The sequence below is a fragment of the Euleptes europaea genome, chromosome 21 (genome assembly GCF_029931775.1).
Source record: "Euleptes europaea isolate rEulEur1 chromosome 21, rEulEur1.hap1, whole genome shotgun sequence".
NCBI classification, from domain to species: Eukaryota; Metazoa; Chordata; class Lepidosauria; order Squamata; family Sphaerodactylidae; genus Euleptes; species Euleptes europaea.
This window is the reverse complement of record NC_079332.1, coordinates 2,485,169-2,508,070: the sequence shown is the minus strand read 5'-3', so window position 1 is coordinate 2,508,070 and position 22,902 is coordinate 2,485,169. Positions and strand designations below refer to the sequence as shown.

The window sequence follows — 22,902 nt, the reverse complement described above, 5'->3', positions numbered from 1 at the left end:
AAATGACCAGGCTCAGACCGGAGCAACTCTCCCTAGGAATGCACTTTTGGACTCAACCACAGGGCAGCCCTATGCAGAGTTACTCCAGTCTAAGTCTACTGGAATGAACAGTCTTAAGACTGCCTATTGTACTGCTGGAAACCCCACAGCGCAGTCCTATGCAGAGGTACTCCAGTTTAGGTCCACTAAAACGACCAGGCTCAGACTGGTGCAACTCTCCCTAGGACCCAGGAACACACTTTTGGATGCCCCACAACGCAGTCCTATGCAGAGTTACCCCAGTCTAAGTCCACTAAAATGAGCAGGCTTAGAGTGGTGCTAACTCTCCCTAGGACCTAGGAATGCACTTCCCCAACGCAGTCCTATGCAGAGTTACCCCAGTCTAAGTCCACTAAAATGAGCAGGCTTAGAGTAGTGCAAACTCTCCCTAGGACCTAGGAATGCACTTCCCACAGCGCAGTCCTATGCAAAGTTACCCTAGTTTAAATCCACTAAAATGAGAAGGCTTAGTTAGAATGGAGCAACTCCCCTTAGGACTGTGTTGGACACCCCATAGGGCCGTCCTATTGCCGTGGTACCCCAGTCTAAGTGCACTGGAATGAACAGGCTCAGACTGGTGCAAACTCTCCCTAGGACCCAGGAACGCACTTCTGGACGCCCCACAACACAGCCCTATGCAGTCGCCCTCGTTTAAACCCACTAAAACGAGCAGGCTTAGACTGGTGCGACTCCTCTTAGGATTGTACTGCTGGACAACCCCACAGTGAAGGTCCTGTGCAGAGTTACTCCAGTCTAAGTCCGCTACAATAGCCAGGCTTGGACTGGAGCAATTCCCCTTAGGACTGTGTTGGACACCCCATAGGGCAGTCCTATGCCGTAGTACCCCAGTGTAAGTCCACTAGAATGAACAGGGTCAGAGTGGTGCAAACTCTCCCTAGGACCCAGGAACACGCCCCACAACGTCCTATGCAGAGTCGCCCTAGTTTAAACCCACTAAAAGGAGCAGGCTTAGACTGGTGTGACTCCTCTTAGGGTTGGTACTGCTGGACAACCCCACAGCGGAGGTCCTGTCTGCTACAATAACCAGGCTTAGGCTAGAGCAATTCCCCTTAGGACTGTGTTGGACACCCCATAGGGCCGTCCTATTGCCGTGGTACCCCAGTCTAAGTGCACTGGAATGAACAGGGTCAGAGTGGTGCAAACTCTCCCTAGGACCCAGGAACACGCCCCACAACGTCCTACGCAGAGTCGCCCTAGTTTAAACCCACTAAAACGAGCAGGCTTAGACTGGTGCGACTCCTCTTAGGGTTGGTACTGCTGGACAACGCCACAGTGGAGGCCCTGTGCAGAGTCACTCCAGTCTAAGTCTGCTACAATAACCAGGCTTGGACTGGAGCAATTCCCCTTAGGACTGTGTTGGACACCCCATAGGGCAGCCCCATGCAGTGGCACCCCAGTCTACTAAAACGAGCAAGCTCAGAGTGGTGCAAACTCTCCCTAGGACCCAGGAACACGCCCCACAACGTCCTATGCAGAGTCGCCCTAGTTTAAACCCACTAAAAGGAGCAGGCTTAGACTGGTGTGACTCCTCTTAGGGTTGGTACTGCTGGACAACCCCACAGCGGAGGTCCTGTCTGCTACAATAACCAGGCTTAGGCTAGAGCAATTCCCCTTAGGACTGTGTTGGACACCCCATAGGGCCGTCCTATTGCCGTGGTACCCCAGTCTAAGTGCACTGGAATGAACAGGGTCAGAGTGGTGCAAACTCTCCCTAGGACCCAGGAACACGCCCCACAACGTCCTACGCAGAGTCGCCCTAGTTTAAACCCACTAAAACGAGCAGGCTTAGACTGGTGCGACTCCTCTTAGGGTTGGTACTGCTGGACAACGCCACAGTGGAGGCCCTGTGCAGAGTCACTCCAGTCTAAGTCTGCTACAATAACCAGGCTTGGACTGGAGCAATTCCCCTTAGGACTGTGTTGGACACCCCATAGGGCAGCCCCATGCAGTGGCACCCCAGTCTACTAAAACGAGCAAGCTCAGAGTGGTGCAAACTCTCCCTAGGACCCAGGAACACGCCCCACAACGTCCTACACAGAGTCGCCCTAGTTTAAACCCACTAAAACGAGCAGGCTTAGACTGGTGTGACTCCTCTTAGGGTTGGTACTGCTGGACAACCCCACAGTGGAGGTCCTGTCTGCTACAATAACCAGGCTTAGGCTAGAGCAATTCCCCTTCGGAAATTGTGGGGGGGGGGGGCTTTCACGACTCCTCTTAGGGTTGGTACTGCTGGACAACCCCACAGTGGAGGCCCTGTGCAGAGTCACTCCAGTCTAAGTCTGCTACAATAACCAGGCGTAGGCTAGAGCAATCCCCCTTAGGTCTGTGTTGGACACCCCATAGGGCAGCCCCATGCAATGGCACCCCAGTCTACTAAAACGAGCAAGCTCAGAGTGGTGCAAACTCTCCCTAGGACCCAGGGACGCACTTCTGGACGCCCCACAACGCAGCCCTAGGCAGAGGCGCCCTCGTTTAAACCCCACTAAAACGAGCAGGCTTAGTTAGGCGGGTGCGGCTCCTCTCGGGGTTGGTACTGCTGGGCAACCCCACAGCGGAGGTCCTGTGCAGAGCCACCCCAGGCCCACTACAACGACCGGGCCCGGGCCCTGGGGGCTGCACAGCCCCCCGGGACCCTTCCCCTTTCCAAGCGCGTCCTTCTTTGCAAGAAAGGTATGGGGTGGGGCGGGGAGCGCATGGCCAAGGGGACCTCCCCACCCCTGGGGGAGGGGGGGACACCCAGTGGGCCTCTGTCCCGCCAACAGGCCCCTCCTCTGCTCTCCTCACCGCTCCGCATCCCGCCGCCGCCCCTTTGTTTTGCGCTCCACGCCCGCCGCCGCCTCCTCCTCCTTCTTCCGCCTCCTGGCTGCCGTCGAGGAGGGCGCCCTGTCGCGAAAGCGTCGTAAAAGAGTCGCAAAAGCGTCGCAAAAGCCCCCCCAAGATGGCGGCGCCCACCTCCCGCCCCTCCTCCTTCCGCCTCCTGGCTGCCGTCGAAGAGGGGGGCCCTGTCGTGAAAGTGTCGTGAAAGCGTCGTGAAAGCCCCCCAAGATGGCGGCGCCCATTTCCCGAGTTTAAAAGGCGGGGTTGTTGTTTGTTTCTTCTCCTTTTTCGGAGGCCGTTTGGCGCACGGGGGGGGGGGAGGTTTTTTTTTTTTGCCTTGCGTTTGCCCCCCTCTCTCTAGAGGGCAGCCGGGAAAGAGGAAGACCCCCCTCCCACAAGAGATGGACGGGCTCCATCTGACGGGCCCAAAACACAGGTATTTTTACCTGTGGCGCTATTAACTGTCCCCTGCGTACATGAACAGGTACAGGTTTCCCCTTTTAGACGTGACGCCCATGTAGATAAACGCGTGTCAAGAACCCCCCCCCCTTCCTCTCACTTTCTATTGACGTGTGGGTGGGTGTAATGAATGGTTTATTGGCATACAGCCTTAGGCGATTACATACATATCAACAATGCCACAAATATATAATAAAAGGAAAAACACTAGTGAACTGCCCGTATTATTGTATTAATCCCCAATGACAATAACACAGTAGGAGGTTGAGAGTTCGAAGCAGTTTGTTTATTAGGCCCAATAGACACACCGGGTGAGAACTGCCCCAAATGCGCAGGACAATTCACACACCCGAACAAAGGATTGCAACAACGTTTATAACTTCTGGTCAGGGGTGTTACAATTACGTAATTTAGTGCGTAGAGACACAAAGACCCAATAATGGACACATTTGGATTAACATAGTCTATCCGTGTGGTTTTGAGGCGTGGATTTAGGTGGCCATATGATCGCTCATGGAGAAACGAAACTTAACATTCTTATCTGACACTCCTAAATCACTGCCTTGGGCCTCATTAGGGCGGCTAGCTGTACCAGGCCTGCAAGGATGATCTCACTGGCACCTGATTCATAATGGCTGCTAGTTTATGCTAACTCAGTGATCACACAGGAGTGAATAGGAACCAAAGAATAATACTTGACCCCTTATACATGGGGTATTGCCATTATATATATGTGCAGAATGTGGTATTGTGCTCGATGCTAACCCTTATACCCCGGGCTTAGCATCTTTATAAGTGTGAGTATGCGGACTGAGTATAAAAGCATACATTTCCAATAATCATGAAGATTGTAGGCATTACACTAGGTTAATAAAATGCTGCGTGTGTGTGTGTTAAATGCCGTCAAGTCGCTTCCGACTCATTGTGACCCTATGAAGAAAGTCCTCCAAAATGTTCTATCTTTGACAGCCTTGCTCAGATCTTGCAGACTGAGGGCTGTGGCTTCCTTTATGGAGTCAGTCCATCTATTGACATAGTCTGCATAAAAGCACACAAACATTTCCTGAGTTTTCAGCATCCCGAAACGCCGCCGGCTTTCCTGTGCTTCGCTAGATTGTTATTTTGGTAACGGGAACTTCACATCTCAGCTACATCAAGGAAGCCGCGCCCCGCCCCCCTCCGTCTGCAAGACTGGAGCGAGGCTGTCCAAGACAGGACATTTTGGAGGACTGATTCATAGGGTTGCCATGAGTCGGAAGCGACTTGTTGGCACTTAACACACACACAACACAACTCTGCATAGGACTGCACTGTGGGGTGTCCAGCAGTCCTCCAAAATGTCCTGTCTTTGACAGCCTTGACCAAAATACGATAGTCATTTTAGCTTCTAGGGTCAGTTCAGGCTTGATTTGATCTATAACCCACTGATTTGTTTGTTTTTGGCAGTCCAGGATATCCGTAACCCTCTCCTCCAACACCACATTTCAAAGGAATCTATTTTCTTCCTATCAGCTTTCTTCACTGTCCAGCTTTCACACCCAAACATAGTAATAGGGAATACGATGGCATGAATTAATCTAGTAGCGCTGAAGCTCTACTGCACAGAAATTTAATGCGGCAGCCATTTTGTCGCTGCGCCCACCATGCCGCTCGAGAATTCCAAATGCACCCGCAGGCTCAAAAAGGCTGGGGACTATCCTGGCCAATGGCCATAACAATAAATGTAAAATGTAAGGCTGGGGTCCCCAACACAGATCTTCCTTTTTGCATGCAGGAATACTCCCACTAGACCTGAGCCCTTGAAATGTGGGCTAACTATCCACAGAAGCATTTGGCAAAGTTCACCCGTGGCCATACGGCACTGAGGGAGGGGCTGTGGCTCAGTGGCAGAGCATCTGCCTGGCATGCAGAAGGTCCCAGGTTCAATCCCCGGCATCTCCAGTTAAAGGGACCAGGCAAGGAGGTGATGTGAAAGACCTTTCTCTGCCTGAGACCCTGGAGAGCCGCTGCCGGTCTGAGTAGACAATACAATACTGGCTTTGATGGACCAAGGGTCTGGTTCAGTAGAAGGCAGCTTCATGTGTTCATGTGTGTGACCGGAGCTTGGTCATACCAGTCCTGATTCTTCAGCCATTCTGTAGAAAAGTCCTTTCTGGGCTATTAATGTCTCTGGCATATCAAATTCTTCCACCTGACCACTTTTCATCACTAGAATCCTGCAAATGTTAAAAAGAGGAATTTCAGTGTCAAGAGACATACCAGTCACTAGCAAGCCAAACATAGTTCTGGGAGCTTCTTCTCCCATAGATTCCCCCTCGGCCATGAGATCAGCCAATCAGGCCCTGCTACGAGTCCCAATTTCTTGTAGATGCTTGTTTATCTGAGGCTAGGAGCACAGGCTTTTTGGTGATGGCTCTAGCGAGGTAGAGTGCCCTCCCGCAGGGAAGCTTGCCTAACTTGATGTCTTGGCTCTTTCCAGAGATGAAGGCGTTTCTGATCTGCCAGACTTTTGAGAGAGCCGAAACGACACATTTTTACTGCCGATTTGTGATACTCGTTTTATTTGTAAGTTACAAGGCCCATTTAACTTTAAGCCGCTTCAGGGCTTTATTATCGTTTTGTTTAAATTTCTGTTAAACTTTAGTGGACTTCAGGATTTGGCTCTCATTTTCTTTTAAGCTGTTGACTGCCTTGGAGAGCCAGAGTGGTGTAGTGGTTAACAATGGTGTTTTGGAGCGGTGGACTCTGATGTGGAGAACTGGGTTTAATTCCCCGCTCCTCCACATGAGTGGCGGAGGCTAATCTGGTGAACTGGATTTGTTTCCCCACTCCTCCACATGAAGCCAGCTGGGTGACCCTGGGCTAGTCACTCTCTCTCAGCCCCACTACCTCACAGGGTGTCTGTTGTGGGGAGGGGAAGGTGATTGTAAGCCGGTTTGAGTCTCCCTTAAGTGGTAGAGAAAGTCGGCATATAAAAACCAACTCTTCTTCTTCTTGTTGTGTTTTATACTTCTTTAAACAAATAAATTGTTATTTTTATTACATATTTACCTGATATCTCCTCAGGACAGCATACATGGCAGTATATGCGTTGCCCCCACCCCAACCGCCATCGTCACAACAAACCTGCCAGGTGGGTTAGGATGACTGATAGTGGGGTTCGTGGCAACATCTCCCAAAAGGAATGCCGCAAACTCCCAATGTTAACATCCTACCTGTCATAGTCCATGAGGGTCTTGACCCGGTGGGCAACGGTCAGGACGGTGCATTCGCTGAACTGAGTCCTGACGGCGGACTGAATCAGCAGGTCCGTCTTGGGATCCACCGCGGCCGTGGCTTCATCGAGAACCAGGATTTGGGCTTTTCGAAGCAACGCCCGCGCCAGACAGATGAGCTGCCGCTGACCAACACTAAAGGGAGGACAGAGAGATGGTTCAAGGCTCCAGCATCGTGTGGATCATCGGCATCTTGCAAGGACTATTTTGACTAGTGAGGAAAGGCTGAGGGAGCTGGGGATGTTTAGTCTAGAAAAGAGGAGGTTGAAGAAGAAGAAGAGTTGGTTTTTATATGCCGACTTTCTCTACCACTTAAGGGAGACTCAAACCGGCTTACAATCACCTTCCCTTCCCCTCCCCACAACAGACACCCTGTGAGGTAGGTGGGGCTGAGAGAATGTGGCTAGCCCAAGGTCACCCAGCTGGCTTCGTGTGTAGGAGTGGGGAATCAAACCTGGTTCTCCAGATCAGACTCCACCGCTCCAAACCACCACTCTTAACCACTACACCACGCTGGCACTACACCACGCTAAGGGGGGACATGATTGATCTCTTTAAGTATTTGAAGGCCTGTCATTTAGAGGAGGGCAGGGAGCTGTTCCTGATGGCAGCAGAGAAGAGGACTCGCAATAATAAGTTTAAATTATGGGTGGAAAGGAACCAGCTGGATATTAGGGGAAAGTTTTTTAACAGTAAGAGTTGTTCAACAGTGGAATTGGCTACCTAGGGAGGTGGTGAGCTCCCCCTCACTGGCAGTCTTTAAGCAGAGGCTGGACAAGCACTTGTCGGGGATGCTCTAGGCTGATCCTGCATTGGGCAGGGGGTTGGAATAGATGGCCTCTATGGCCCCTTCCAACTCTATGATTCTATGAACTTCTATTCTATGGACTAAACACTCCCTTTCCCACTGCGTATCAGTTGTGGGAGGCAACAACAGGGGCATGTACTGGAGAACACTGACTTGGCCGCCCTCCGGAATCTCGATCAGCCCATAAGATCTGAAACCAGGAGACATGGGAGGGTTCCTTTTCTTCCTGCGTTTTGGGTACCTCAGATTTCCACCCCCTTCAGAACACTCATAGGCCAAACGGCCAGGCAGATCCAAAACAAAACTCTTGAGCAGGACCCGTTCCAAAGCCATCCAGATATCTTCGTCAGAGTACTCATTCAGAGGATCAAGGTTCATTCTGAGAGAACCTGGAAACAAGACCGGGTCCTGGAGAGAAGGGGGGAACAGAAAAGAAACTATCTACTGTTGGTTTTGTAAGTATACGAATCGAAAGGTGCTTTCTGAAATTAATTATCTTTGGCCAGGAGACCAACTAATCTCCAGCGTTAAGGGGTAAGATTGTTATCTAGGCAAGAAAGAACCTTTGGTTTCGCTGAACTTAGTAACCCAACTTCCTACCTGGGAGATAATGCTTATCTTGCTTCTCAGATCATGCAAACCTAACTGGGCAATGTTGACGCCATCGATAAAGATATCTCCCTCGGCTGCTTCCACTAGTCGGAGGAGGCCCATGGTCAGAGAGGATTTCCCAGCCCCTGTTCGTCCAGATATGCCAACCTAGGAAGGAAAAAGAAGTCTGAGAAGCAAGATCAGAGATGCTCTCGAGGCCTTTACAGTGGCGGCCCCTCATGTTACGGAATTGCCTTCTTGAGAGGACACGAGGAAAACAGCCATGCATGATTTTTCCAAAGCTGTTTAAGGGTGAACTTTTCAGGAATGCGGATGGTGGTGATGACTGGGATGCTTTTTGGCTAGTTGGCACTGTAGAATGGCTGCTCATATTGTTAATATTGCCTTTTACAAAACTGCTGAAAGTCTCATGGGGCCTGTGTTCGAAAGAAGCAACTTTTTCGACAGCATTTCCCTAGTAAATCTCCCAGAGCATGGTACAAGCCTGTATTACGGTACTTACTTTTTCTCGTCCATTGATCTTTATGCTGATATTCTTCAGAGATAACTCCAAGTCTGGCCTGTAGCGTAAGCTGAAGTCTTTAAATTCAATCGCTCCTTCAGTTGGCCAGTGCTCCATGAGAGAGTTGGTACCCAGAGTCCAAGGAGCCTGGATAATGTACAAAACCACATCTCGTATTCAGGAGACCGGAGGCCCACGTGGCCACAACCACAAAGCAGACAAAGATGGGCCACAGATGCAGGTGAAACTTTTGCTTGGGTCTTTTATCTGGTGGCACATGCGTGGTTTTTCTGCAGACCACAATGAGTCTTAAATATAGAGCGAAATCCTTTTTAATTAGGAACGCACCAGTCATTTCAAGCTGGTAAATTCCTAATTAAGCTGAAATAAAAGTGTGTGGGAGGAGGAGTAAAAGAAGAGTTGGTTTTTATATGCCGATTTTCTCTGCCACTTAAGGGAGACTCAAACCAGCTTACAATTGCCTTCCCTTCCCCTCCCCACAACAGACACCCCTGTGAGGTAGGTGGGGCTGAGAGAGCTCTAAGAGAGCTGTGACTAGCCCAAGGTCAACCAACAGGCTTCATGCGTGCAGAAGTGGGGAACAAAACCAGTTCACCAGATTAGCCTCTGCAGCTCACGTGGAGGAGCAGGGAATCAAACCCGGTTCTCCAGATCAGAGTCCCCAACTCTTTCACCACTTCCAACTACCCCCTCCCCAAAGTAACTTTTTGTGTGTTCAGTTATTATATACAAGCAGCGTCATTTAAAGTTTGGCCTTAATAAAAGCAATTTTGCTAAGCTTTCGATAGGGTAGGAAGTGGCTGCCGGAGGCCGTGCTTGCAAAAGGAGCTTGAATAACACGCTAGGTAGAAGAACTGGAGGTGGACGGCAGCTTACTTCTTTGGGTGTCTCGGCGTAATCTCTCAGCCTCTCCACCGACACAATGTTGTTCTCCATTTCGGCCAGGGAGCGCACCATCCAGTTCAAAATGCCCGTGACCTGGTAAAAGGAACGAGAAGCATAAGATGGGGCTCTAAATCCAGAAGCCACGGGAAGGTATTTTCTTAATGACACCCTCCAACACAGAAACAGACAGGCGACGCACGTATCACCATATGGAGGAGGGTGCCGAGTTGTTTTGCTTCCTCAGGAGGTGGTGGGCTCTCCTTCCCTGGAGGTTTTTAAGCAGAGGCTAGATGGCCATCTGTCAGCAATGCTGATTCTATGACCTTAGGCAGTTCATGAGAGGGAGGGCATCTTGGCCATCTTCTGGGCACTGGGTGTGTGTGTGTGGGAGGTAGTTGTGAAATTCCTGCATTGTGCAGGGGGTTGGACTAGGTGACCCCTGGTGGTACCTTCCAACTCTGTGATTCTATGATTCCATGGTAGATTAGTAGTTGTATTAATTACGAAACAATTAAAAGGCCTCTTGAAAATGGGAAAGATTGGAGGAACAGCTGGAAGCTTGAACACATGAACACGTGAAGTTGCCTTATAGTAGTATACCATGCTGGCTCTCCAGCACACAGGATGCTGGTCAACCATGATTGGATGCCTCAATGTGTAACTCAAGTTCAAAAAGCAGCTGGGGGGCAGGGGGGGCAGGTGGACTGCTGCTGGGACACCTACTTTTATTAGATTCTACAAAGGAATTTTGTTTTTGTTTTTTATTTTATTCAATTTCACACCCTTTCCCTTTCCGAACCAAGATGGGACAAAGGCAAGCTATAACGCATAATTAAAAAGGTAACGGTAGTCTCCTTTGCAAGCACTGGGTCATTCCTGACCCCTGGGGTGACATCACATCCCAACGTTTATTAGGCAGACTCTGTTTTATGGGGTGGTTTGCCGTTGCCTTCCCCAGTCGTCTTCCCCTTTACCCCCAGCAAGCTGGGTACTCATTTTACCAACCTCGGAAGGATGTAAGGCTGAGTCAACCTTGAGCCGGCGACCTGAAACCGACTTCTGTCGGGATCAAACTCAGGTCGTGAGCAGAGCTTTTGACTGCAGTACTGCAGCTGACCCCTCTGCGCCAGGGGGCTCCTAATGCATAATTACATGCAGGTTTTTTTTTTTTAAGTTACCTGAAGAGCGCAAGAAACGGAAAAGCCAACCATTCCCGGGCTGAGGTGCGGCTTGCTAGTCACAGCGAGCAGAGCTGCGAAAAGGATGAGGCCGTTCCCAAGGAACTCCACGTTTGTGGCGAGCCACCTGGAACGCAAGGATCACGGCGTTGGCGCTTTGCTGCCTTCCCAGTTTTTGGCTCTTCATCCTGGGGTCTTGAACGAAGCCGAGGCAGCAAAGAGATGAGGCCGCTCAAGTTCTGTCTAGCGATGGGCGCTCTGGGGGTGACGCCTTCCTGAAGCTTCACGCCATTCCTGAACTCAGGTTGGGCCCCCAGTGCTGAGGTCCGAAGGGGACCGGCGTTTTCAGAGGCCCAGAAACCAGCAACGGGCCCACCGTGCTAGAGTGAGACTACAGAAGGCCAGGAGGAACACAAGTTATGCCAACTCTGTGCCTAGGGTTGCCAACCACTAGGTGCTACCTGGAGATCTCCTGCTATTACAACTGACCTCCAGCCAACAGAGATCAGTGCACCCGGAGAAAATGGCTGCTTTGGCCATTGGTCCCTATGGCATTGAAGTCCCTCCCCTCCCCAAACCCCGCCCTTCTCAGGCTCTGCCCCAAAATCCTCCCGCCGATGGTGAAGAGGGACTTGGCAACCCTATCTATGCCTCTAACCTTTGGCCTCCAAGCACTCCATGCTGTTTCTGTGAAATTGGACACTTGGTCTAGGGTTGCCAGCTCCAGGTTGGGAAATACCTGGAGATGTTGGGGGTGGAGCCTGAAGAGGGTGGGGTTTGGGGAGGAGCCTCACCAGGGTATAATGCCATAGAGTCCACCTTCTGAAGCTGTTATTTCCTCCAGGCAAACTGATTTCTTGTCGCCTGGAAATGAGTTGCAATAGCAGGAGATCTCCAGCCACCACCTGGAGGTTGGCACCCCTGCCCTGGTTTGATCCCACATGGCTGCTCTTATGTTCTAAGGTAAGTGGTAAACATGACCACCAACTGCTCTGTGGAAGGGGGACTAAATAGAGAGATGCCTTCTAGCTGGCACCAACCCTATTCTCAAAAACCATCACCTTCTGAAACCGTGGCTTCGTCTACCTGTCAGCCACCACAGCGGGGAAGGCGGCCCTCTGGTTCTCATCCACCTGGGCATCGTTCCGCAAAATGAACCGCCGCTGGTCTCGGTATGCGCGGATGCTGCTGCTTCCTTGAAAGGTCTCCGCGATGTGGGAATAGACCGGGGAACGGCTGCGGGCTTCCAGGCGCTTGAGCTGGCAGGAGGTGGCGACGAAGAAGCTCTGGCGAAAGAGCGAAGCAAAGAAGCGCGGCCGAAGCTGAGGATCCATTCTTGTCGCAGGGCGGTGGGGCTTGGCTCGCGGGTACATCGGCCCTGGCCCACATTACTCAAACGGGGCACTAGCCCCTTGAAAAATGCAACAGCGTACATAAAGAACACATCTGGGATACTGGGCACAGGAAACAGTTTGTGGTACATTTTGGCCGACCCCCCTCCCTCCCTCCAAATACAACTATTTTAAATAAATAAAAACAATTGGGGTTTTTTGTTTTTTTTCCCATCAAGTCACAGCTGACTTATGGCGACCCCATAAGGTTTTCAAGGCAAGAGACATTCAGAGGTGGTTTGCCATTGCCTGCCTCCGCGTCACGACCCTGGTATTCCTTGGAGGTCTCCCATCCAAATACTAGCCAGGGTCAGGGCTGAGAGCGTGGGACTGGCCCAAGGTCACCCAGCAAGTTTCCACGGCACGAGTGGGGATTCGAACCCGGGCTTCCCAGATCCTAGCCCGACACTTTAACCACTACACCACGCTGGCTTTCTGAAACAATTGTCCTAGTTAACGAATGAGGAACTGAGGCAATGATCCCCACCGGCCCATATTCAAACCCGGGTTTCCACCTAACACAGTTGCTCTAAAATAGACAAATGAAACGACTCAGCTTAGTTCTAAGTTCTCATCTAAATCTTCACATTCCCGTCTTATTTTTTTTTTTTAAGGTTGCGCGGGTCCCAGGGACGCATCTTTACGATACCAATATCGGTACCGATTCCGCTGCCAGGAAAGAGGCCGAAAGCAGCTTTTCAACACCCTCGTCCGCCATCTCCTCAGGCGCCGCAGTCAGACACAGGCCCTGGGAGCTTCACATGAACACATGAAGCTGCCTTATACTGAATCAGACCCTGGGTCCGTCAAAGTCAGTATTGTCTACCCTGACCGGCAGCGGCTCTCCAAGGTCTCAGGTGGAGGCCTTTCACGTCACCCACTAGTCCCTTTAACTGGAGATGCCGGGTATTGAACCTGGGACCTTCTGCATGCCAAGCAGATGCTCTACCACTGAGCCATGGCCCCTCCCCACAGCATTGGCGCCTCACCCCACCGTGAGACAATTTTTGGCCAAACTTGTTCCCTTTTCAGAGGCCTGCCACAACAGTGAACCTGGTAAACCAAACAATAGTGCTGTATGCGTCAGCAATTTAAATCCAAAGAAACAGCACGAGGCTCCAATATACAAAGAATGCAATGCTATATTCCTCTCCTCTCCTACTGCGCATGACCTACCATTCAAGCAATCTGAGCTTCCCACCTCGTCCGTGCTTACTGCGCATGTCTTGTCCAACTGAGAGTTACATGCCTTTAGCTCCAATGGTTTGAACTTGTGTAATTGAACTTATGTAAGACTTGCTTGCTATCTTTCTTCCTTGGTTGAATCATTTGTTTAAGTTTTTGTGAATTAACTCCTGGCCTATGGTACAGTCTGTTTAGATATTACTGTGTAGGTGTCTTTGCATAATAATAACATTTTGTCTGAGTATATAGCATTGCATTCTTTGTATATTGGAGTCTCGTGCTGTTTCTCTGGATATAAACAACGGTGAACCTGGCAGCCTGGCTCTGGTGGTCTCTCGTACCTGGAGCACAGCGTACAAGGCGGTCAGGGGCACGATGGCCACCACAGCGACCGGGGTGGCCACGGTTATTGCGATGTAAATCTCCAGGAGCTGGAACAAAAACCCCAGCAAGGACTTCAGCTTGTCCGGGAGGACAGAATCGATGGCATCCATCTCTTTGGAGAAGCGGTTCAGCAGGTTGCCGGTGGGGGTCACCTCGAAGAACGCCATGGGTGACCGGACGACGTCCCGAAGGAGGTGCGCGAACAGCTTGCGGGATGCCATCGCCCCGGCCAGGAACACGGTGGCTGTCGACCCAAACTTGCCAAGGGCTGCAATGCAGGAGAAGAAGGAGAGTTGGTTTTTATACCCCACTTTTTCTCTACCTTTAAGGAACCTCAAAGTTACTGAAATATGGCGGGGTTTGCAGAGGAGGGAGAGCCACGCAAACCTTGAGCGGCGCCGAGGAAAAAGAAAACTCCCACGCGGAGCTGAGTGTGCCGCTGCGTTCCGTTGCAAACGGGGTCGTTGGCCCAGAGGCTTAGCCAGTAGCCGCGGCAAAATGAGGTGGCTTGCTGGCAGGCGAAGAGAAGCACAACGTAGGCCCACAAGAGGGAGCCCCCGGCTCGCAGGTAGCGGAGGTAGATGGAAGTCCTGACCTGGACCGAAGAAAGGGAGACTAGGATGACACAGACAACCAAAGTGTCCGACACTGTGAGTGAACAAAGCAAGAGACAAGACAGGAACCCCTGGCTCATTAGCAGTCGAACAGAAGTCAGTGTGGCATGTAGTGGCTGAGGAAGGAGAAGAGTTGGTTTTTAGATGCCGACTTTCTCTACCACTTAAGGAAGAATCAAACCAACCTACAGTCACCTTCCCTTCCCCTCCCCTCAACAGACACCCTGTGAGGTAGGTGGGGCTGAGAGAGCTCTAAGAGAGCGGTGACTAGCCCAAGGTCACCCAGCTGGCTTCATGTGTAGGAGTGGGGAAACCAACACCACATTAGCCTCCGCCACTCCTGTGGAGGAGTGGGGAATCGAACCTGGTTCTCCAGATCAGAGTCCACCGTTCCAAACCACCGCTCTTAACCACTACACCATGTGGGAACTAGCTGTGTTAGACTCTTGCCACATAGCAGCTGTTTTCTGCGTATAACTGTTGCGCCATGCTGGCATTCCTGGTACGGAGCAATGCTTAGGGCCTCGTTCCCTGTCCCCCCGAGTCTTGCAAGTGCAAAACACCTGAAGCAAGCTCAAAAACGTTGGGGACCCCTGATGGAGTACATTGTTTATGGCAATAAACAAAGAAAAAATTTCCACCTCCTGTAAGTGGGGGGGAAAGTCTGCAAAGTTACCCTGCCAGTTATTTCTCTCTCTGCTCCTGTCACCGGTTCTGTCATTTCCTCTGTTGGTTTGTATCCACCTCCTTCAAGCCTTCACGGAAACAACAAAAAGTTCGCTTAAGGTTGAAAACATGCATCGCGCTGCAACGCGAGGACCCTTCTTGTCGCACAATATAGTATCCTGCTGCTGGTTGCGCCAATTTATTATTCGGAAAACTTCACCCTTCTACCAAAATAACTCTCGATGCAGTTTACAAAATGTTACAAATGCGACCCCCCCAAAAAAACCCTACAAAACCTCCGCCCCGCCGATGCACACTTTAAAATCAGATGCACCAGACAGTACTACAAGCATCATAAAATTTGATTAAAATAAAGACAGCTTCCTGTTTCTCTGAAGAATGTTTTTTTAAAAGATGACGTTAAGTTTCCTCAGAAGAATACACACAACATTGTTGTATTGCAATATGCAACGTTCAAACCCGTTAATCGGTTAAAAGGCCCTTTTATCACCCCACAACCTAAACCGTAGCTTGTGGTTTTGGATTCAAGCCCCCATTCGCGGAATTCATCAAACCCAAATTCCTTCTCCTTTCCACATTGGACAGTATTTTTCTTCCTTTCTTTCACAGGACTCGTGCTCCTCTGCACCATAAGAATAAAAATATAAACAGGTACAAGGAAATCCCCTTCTGGGGTGCTTCTAGGCTGAGATGTCCTTTGGAGACCCGGTGTAATTTCTACTTACTCTGCAAGCTTTCTTTGATGGGTGACACGCCCCGGTGGGATCATCTCCTGACCGTTTCCTGCACCTGTTGGAATTAAGACCTTTCAAAACCAGCGAAGGGGCATGACTCACATTGGAACAGGTGATATCCAGGGGTTCCCCTCCTTCCACGGGAACGTGCCCATCTGTTGAGATTTTGTTCTCACTGCTTCGTAGCTACTAGAGGGAAGGGCCTTTTCTGCACTGGCACCCCTGTTAATAGAATTTCATCTCTAGACAGGATTGTTATGATAATCTTTTTGACACTAGCAGGGTTCTGGAGGTGGTAGAATGGGTTGTGCCATCCAGGTGAGGGGGGAGGAGGAGGAAGAAGAAGAGGAGGAAGAAGAAGAGGAGGAAGACGAAGACTAAGACAACGAAGAAGACGACGAAGAAGAAGAGTTGGTTTTTATATGCCGACTTTCTCTACCACTTAAGGGAGAATCAAACTGGCTTACCATCACCTTCCTTTCCCCTCCCCACAGCAGACACCCTGTGAGGTAGGTGGGGCTGAGAGAGCTCTAAGAGAGCTGTGACTAGCCCAAGGTCACCCAGCTGGTTTTGTGTGTAGGAATGGGGAAACAAATCCAGTTCGCCAGAGTAGCCACCGCCACTCATGTGGAGGAGTGGGGAATCAAACCCGGTTCTCCAGATCAGACTCCACCGCTCCAAACCACCACTCTTAACCACTACACCACGCTGCTCATCCACCACAAAATCACCCTTAATAAGCAGATCAGTCTCGGTACCTCTGAACCGAGAAGGTACAGAGGGTGACCTGCGATACCTTGCAAAGCCTGGTCCTCTTTCTCCTGGGTACCGTGCAACCTCAGGAATTGTGCAAAAGCTCCTTCTCTTTGCACAAGTTCTTGGTAGGTGCCAGTTTCGGAGATCTGTCCCTTCGCAATCACAATAACGTTATCCACTCGGGGCAAAAGGTGGACTGCATTCGTCACCAGAAGACGAGTCTGGGAGGAGAAGAAACAACCCCGATCGGTTTCATTAGGGCCACCAGAGCCTCCTCTTTAAATCTACTGTTCTATATTCATGGATGCATCTCTTTCAAGCTACCATATCTTCCTGTGTATCCAAAAAATATATATCTAAGGTTTAGCAAGTGGAGTGTCTGACACACCTCTGCTGGAAATAGGATGCTGGACTATTGGTTTGATGCAGCAGATCCATGCAATGTGAGCTCAGTATGGTGAGCAGAATTATGCCTCTTCCTCTAGCCAGGACTTGGATTCATAGAATCATACAGCTGGAAGGGATCACCAGGGTCATCTAGTCCAACCCCCTGCGCAATGCAGGAAACTCACAACTCCCTTCTCACTAGGGAGCACTAGGGATTCCCAAGAGGGAACAGCATGCAATACGACCTGTTGCATAGTTCAAATTGGCACATCAGTGCCCGGTAACCTTTAGCATAAGCAGTGGGCCAGATTCTGCCCAAATGTGATCTTCCGTGTGGCAGTGCCCTTTTCACAAGTCAAGCTCTGCTTTCTGCCTATTTGATTCGTAGGCTATACCGTGGAGCTTTCTGGACCCCTGAGGCAAAGGCAGCCATACTGGGCCACACGGGAGACTGCGTTCATACCTTGTCCTTCAGCAAGCCGTTGGGTCCGATAACCTGCTCGAAAATATGCTGCCCGACCTGGGCGTCCACAGCAGACAGCGAGTCATCCAGAAGGTAAATTGCAGCCTTCTTGTAAACGGCACGGGCCAGCCCCAGCCTCTGCTTCTGCCCGCCGGAAATATTTACGCCCTGAGAAGCCACGAGACGACAACGCATACACTTTGTCACAACATTCAGGTAGAATTAAGAGTTTTTCATACACAAAGCATAGAACCGATGGGTTGAATTTAAATTAATCTGCCTTAGGCAGATGATGAGAGGGAAAGCATCTTGGCCATCTTCTGGTCACTGGGGGTTTGGGGGGGGGAGGTAGTTGTGAATTTCCTGCATTGTGCAGGGGGTTGGACTAGATGACCCTGGTGGTCCCTTGCAACTCTATTTGAATAGTTTTCAGCTAAATATTAGGAAGAACTTCCTGACAGTTGGAGCAGGTCATCAGTGGAACAGGTTTCCTCAGGAGGTGGGGAGGGGCTGTGGCTCAGTGGTAGAGCATCTGCTTGGCATGCAGAAGGTCTCAGGTTCAATCCCCAGCATCTCCAGTTAAAGGGACTAGGCAAGTAGGTGGTGTGAAAGACCCCTGCCTGAGACCCTGGAGAGCCGCTGCCAGTCTGAGCAGACGATACTGGCTTTGATGGACCGAGGCTCTGATTCAGCATAAGGCAGCTTCATGTGTTCGTGGGTTCCTTCTTTGGAGGGTTTTAAGCAGAGGCCAGACGGCCATCTGACAGCAAGGCTGTTTCTGTGAAATTGGACAGATCATGAGAGGGAGGGCAAGAAGGGATGAGTTTGCGCTCAGCTCTTGTGGCCCTTTCTTGCATGCCCAGGGTAACGCCGATCGCCACTTTAGGGTTAGGGAGGAATTTTCCTCCAGGCCACATTGCCCGGGGATCCTGGAGGTTTTTGGCCTTGCCCTGGGCAGACAGTAGGAGTCACTGGGGGAGGAGGGGGATAGGGTTGCCAGGTCCCTCTTCCCCACCGGCAGGAGGTTTTTGGGGCGGAGCCTGAAGAGGGTTTGGGGAGGGGAGGGGCTTCAATGCCTTAGAGTCCAATTGCCAAAGCGGCCATTTTTCTCCAGGGGAACTGATCTCTAACAGTTGTAATAGCAGGAGATCTCCAGCTAGTACCTGGGGGTTGGCAACCCTAGGGGGGGAAGATAGTTGTGAATTTCCTGGGTTGTGCAGGGGGTTGGTCTAGATGACCCTGGAGGTCCCTTCCAGCTTTAGGTTTCTATGAAACTGCTGTTTTTTTCGCATTCCTCGTGTAAGCAAAAAAGAAGAGCTGGGCTGGAGGAGCTCAAAGGCACTTTGAGTGTTTTGTGCAAAAAAACCCCCTCTTTGCCTAGACTTTGTTTCCAGGCCATGCTTGTCCAATGCCTGTAGCACCTAAACGGAGGTAGAGGGAAGAAAGCAAACGTCTTCGGACATGGCAAGCCTCCCGCTTTTAAGAAAAAAAAGAGTCTTGTTCTGGACAAGCACCCAACAATCTGTGAAAGCCCCCCAAAGCACTGTCGAATTGTTTCATCTCCTGGTCAGTACACACAGCAAGCCACAAACCTTCTCTCCTATGACAGTTTGACTCCCGGCTGGGAAGCCCTCCAGGTCAGGAAGCAGGGCACAGGCTGCGATCACTTGGCTGTACCATTTCCTGTCCATCCCTCGTCCAAAAACAACATTGTCTTCCACGGAAGTGTTTTGTATCCAGGGCTCCTGGGGAACAAAAGCCACCGTGCCCTGGGAAAACAAGCAGAGACACGTGAACACATGAAACTACCTTATACTGAATCAGACTCTCAGTCCATCGAAGACAGTATTGTCTGCTCAGACTGGCAGCGGCTCTCCAGGGTCTCAGGCGGAGGTCTTTCACATCACCTACCTGCCTAGTCCCTTTAACTGGAGATGCTGGGAATTAAACCCGGGACCTTCTGTGTGCCAAGCAGTTGCTCTACCACTGAGCCACGGCCCCTCCCCACCAGCAGCAGCTCTCCAGGGTCTCAGGCAGAGGTGCCTGGTCCCTTTAACTGGAGCTGCTGGGGATTGAACCTGGGACCTTCTGCGTGCCAAGCAGATGCTCTACCACTGAGCCACAGCCCCTCCCCAAGATGTCCTCGGATGCAGAGAAGGATCAGCATGGCCAGGCCCAGAGGGAACGTGGATGCCTGCGGCGGGCTAGTCTGAGTTTTTAAACCAAATCTGGAAAAATAAAATCCTACTTGTTATGTGGAGATAGGGATTTAGGGCCAAAAAGACAAATAGATCAAATTGTGTCTGAATCTCCCCAGAAGCTAAAATGACTAAACTGAGGCTGTTGTATGAGAAGACAAGAGTCACTGGAAAAGACAATAATGCTAGGAAAAGTGGAAGGCAGCAGGAAAAGAGGAAGACCCAACAGGAGATGGATCGAATCTATAGGAAGCCACAGCCCTTAGTTTGCAAGACCTGAGCAAGGCTGTTAAAGACAGGATGTTTTGAAGGGCATTGATTCATAGGGTTGCCATAGGTCAGAGGCCACTGGATGGCGCTTAACAGAGACACACACACACTGACCCTCACAGCTAGCACACTAGGCTAATTTTTATCTATCTAGCCATTCAATTCCTATCCGGCCCTTTCCTTACAAAAGTTCGGCTCAGGGCGGATGACAATCCTAAAATCATACCATCGCATTAATTGAATAAATATCATAAAACGTACACAAAAAACACAACAACAAAGTAAAACCTAGGTTGATTGGAGACATGCCTACATTACTTAACAGATGGCGTCCTAGTAATAATTCTTTGATTGCCAATTCCTTGATAGACCAATGATCTGATGCAATGTTGTATGTATTTATGAGTGGGAAAGACTGCCCAGGACAGGAAAAGATTTTACCTTCAGCGCCACAGAGCCTTCTGTTCTCTGCAGCTCACCGAGTAAAGCTGAGAGTAAGGAGGATTTGCCCGCTCCTACTTGGCCAACCACAGCACAGAGGCTACCCTGGGGTACAGTCAAATTTATCCTGCAATAACAGTAACAATCAATATCCAGTGGGATTTTGGCACTTCACACCTATGGAAAGGATAATGGTGACAGACTGAAATTGTTGCCACTGATTTGCACCTTGTGTTGGGACAACTACAGACCTTGCCATTGCCTGGATTCACCCTAGGTGATCACCCATCAGCATGCTTTGATAATCAACGAAAATAGCAGGGAATTGTTTTCAAAGCTCCCCGTTGTACGCAACCATCTACCTTTTAAGGCAGGGAGGGCATTCTGTGCCCCAGCTGAAGGTTCCGTTCCTTACAACAACCGGAGCCTGTACTAAAGAGACAAAAGGCATACCCAGGAGCAGCACAGATTTTATTGTGCCGCTGCAATCATTCATTTACTACCTGTCAGTGTGGCGTAGTACCAAGAGTGTCGGACTAGGATCTGGGACTTCCAGGTTCACATGAACACATGAAGCTGACTTATACTGAATCAGACCCTCGGTCCATCAAAGTCAGTATTGTCTACTCAGATGGGCAGCGGCTCTCCAGGGTCTCAGGCAGAGGTCTTTCACATCACCTACCTACCTAGTCCCTTTAACTGGAGATGCCGGGGATTGAACCCGGGATCTTCTGCATGCCAAGCAGATGCTCTACCACTGAGCCATGGCCCCTCCCCACCAGTAGCAGCTCTCCAGGGTCGCAGGCAGAGGTCTTTCACATCACCTACTTGCCTGGTCCCTTTAACTGGAGATGCCGGGGACTGAACCTGGGACCATCTGCATGCCAAGCAGATGCTCTACCGCTGAGCCAAAGCCCCTTCCCAAAACAATTATAACATGAACACATGACGCTGCCTTATACTGAATCAGACCCCTGGTCCATCAAAGTCAGTATTGTCTGCTCAGACCTGCAGCGGCTCTCCAGGTCTCAGACTGAGGTCTTTCACATCACCTACTTGCCTAGTCCCTTTAACTGGAGATGCCAGGGATTGAACCTGGGACCTTCTGCATTCAAAGCAGATGCTCTACCACTGAGCCACAGCCCCTCCCCTAATCCCCAGTCTGCCATCATTTTGCATTTCTGGCACAGAGCACAAAATATTAGACGGCTACAGATAGACTCGAGAGCCAACAGCGGAATAGCTGGCACAGACGGCCTCTAAAATACAGAAGTCGACTTCTCCCCAAGCTGGTACTTACCGCAGTCTAAAGAATCACAATTCACTGCCGTTTGCTCCAGCTCTTCGAGGCAGAGAAAGGTGGCCAAACGTCTGAGGGAAACCTTGGCCTGGGATTAAATGCACAAAGATAAGCTTCGGCTGAAGGCCTACATATCGGGCTTTGTGGGAGCTTTAAACTCCCAGCGCTTTGTATGAAAATATCTCTCTCTGACTAGGTCAGACTGTCCATTCTTCTAGCTCAGTATTTTCTAGTGCGACTGGCAGTAGCTCTCCAAGGTCTCAGGAAATTTTCTATGCCTGCAAAAAAAATGTTTTCTGCCTTTCCCAACACTGGGACTGAACCGGGGATCTTCTGCGTGCAAAACAGGTTATCTGCTACCAAGCAGTGGCCCCTTTCCTTTCAGAATTAGAGATTCTAACTTTGCAAGCCTGGCCATTGGATCACTTACTGCTGTCTCATCTCCTTGGGCTGGTAGAATCATAGAATCATAGAGTTGGAAGGTACCACCAGGGTCATCTAGTCCAACCCCCTGCACAATGCAGGAAACTCACAACTAACTCCTCCCAACCACCCACCCCGTGAACCCTACTCCATGCCCAGAAGATGGTAGTGGCTCTCCAGAGAGTGTTTCTTGAGACCTCTTGTCTGAGATCCTTTAACTGGAGATCTCAGGCACTGAACCTGGGGGCTTGTTATTGCTTCTGCCACTTTACTTTCCAAAGGCGACCCAAAGCAGCTTCACACACCGCTCTCCTCTCCTCCATTTTATCCTCGCAACAACCTCACAACAAGAGGCTGTGGCTCAGTGGTAGAGCATCTGCTTGGCATGCAGAAGGTCCCAGGTTCAATCCCCAGCATCTCCAGTTGAAGGGACCAGCAAGCAGGTGATGTGAAGGACCTCTGTCTGAGACCCTGGAGAATTGCTGCTGGTCTGAGTGGGCAGTACTGACTTTGATGGACCAAGCTGCCTGATTCAGTAGAAGGCAGCTTTGTGTATTCAACCCTGTGAGGTAGGTTAGGCTGAGAGTGAGTGACTGGCCCAAGGTCATAAGAACAGAAGAAAGGCCCTGCTGGATCAGACCCAGGCCCATCAAGTCCAGCAGTCTGTTCACCCAGTGGCCAACCAGGTGCCTCTAAGAAGCTCACAAGCAAGATGGCTGCAGCAGCACCGTCCTGCCTGTGTTCCACAGCACCCAAGATAATGGGCATGCTCCTCTGATCCTGGAGAGAATAGGCCAAGCCTCCATGGCAGAATAGAGATTTGAATGTGGTTTTCCCATATCCTAGCTTGATACCAGGATCTCTGTGCCGAGGCAGGCAATGGCAAACCACCTCTGTTAGTTTCTTGCCTTAATACCCTACTGGGTTGCTGGAAGTCAGCCGCGACTTGATGCCACTTCACGCGCACACATCCACAGAACTCTCCATAAGACGCAAACAGCTGCCAACCTTTCCTGGCCCAGGATGTGAGGATGCAGCCCAATACAATGCAG

At 50.5% G+C, this 22,902-nt stretch overlaps 1 protein-coding gene and 1 non-coding gene across 2 annotated transcripts in view; both read right to left on the bottom strand.

Annotated features, from left to right (window-relative positions):
• Positions 1–2,557: 2,557 nt before the first annotated feature.
• LOC130492776 (ATP-binding cassette sub-family C member 6-like) overlaps positions 2,558–22,902 on the bottom strand; it is a 30,655-nt gene continuing 10,310 nt past the window's right edge. Inside the window, exons 14-32 of the mRNA XM_056866561.1 lie at positions 21,428–21,515; positions 20,490–20,559; positions 20,128–20,254; positions 18,811–18,987; positions 17,219–17,386; positions 16,409–16,589; positions 13,965–14,225; positions 13,535–13,845; positions 11,704–11,903; positions 10,618–10,744; positions 9,431–9,532; positions 8,534–8,680; positions 8,020–8,178; positions 7,661–7,827; positions 6,552–6,746; positions 5,450–5,552; positions 3,324–3,345; positions 2,845–3,062; positions 2,558–2,644 (exon numbers count right to left, since the gene is read on the bottom strand). Coding sequence (XP_056722539.1) covers positions 2,558–2,644; positions 2,845–3,062; positions 3,324–3,345; positions 5,450–5,552; positions 6,552–6,746; positions 7,661–7,827; positions 8,020–8,178; positions 8,534–8,680; positions 9,431–9,532; positions 10,618–10,744; positions 11,704–11,903; positions 13,535–13,845; positions 13,965–14,225; positions 16,409–16,589; positions 17,219–17,386; positions 18,811–18,987; positions 20,128–20,254; positions 20,490–20,559; positions 21,428–21,515 — 2,910 coding nt within the window. The remainder of the gene's footprint in view (positions 2,645–2,844; positions 3,063–3,323; positions 3,346–5,449; positions 5,553–6,551; positions 6,747–7,660; positions 7,828–8,019; positions 8,179–8,533; positions 8,681–9,430; positions 9,533–10,617; positions 10,745–11,703; positions 11,904–13,534; positions 13,846–13,964; positions 14,226–16,408; positions 16,590–17,218; positions 17,387–18,810; positions 18,988–20,127; positions 20,255–20,489; positions 20,560–21,427; positions 21,516–22,902) is intronic.
• On the bottom strand, positions 21,202–21,273 carry TRNAS-UGA (transfer RNA serine (anticodon UGA)). The gene has a single exon. It is a non-coding gene; the product is annotated as a tRNA-Ser (tRNA).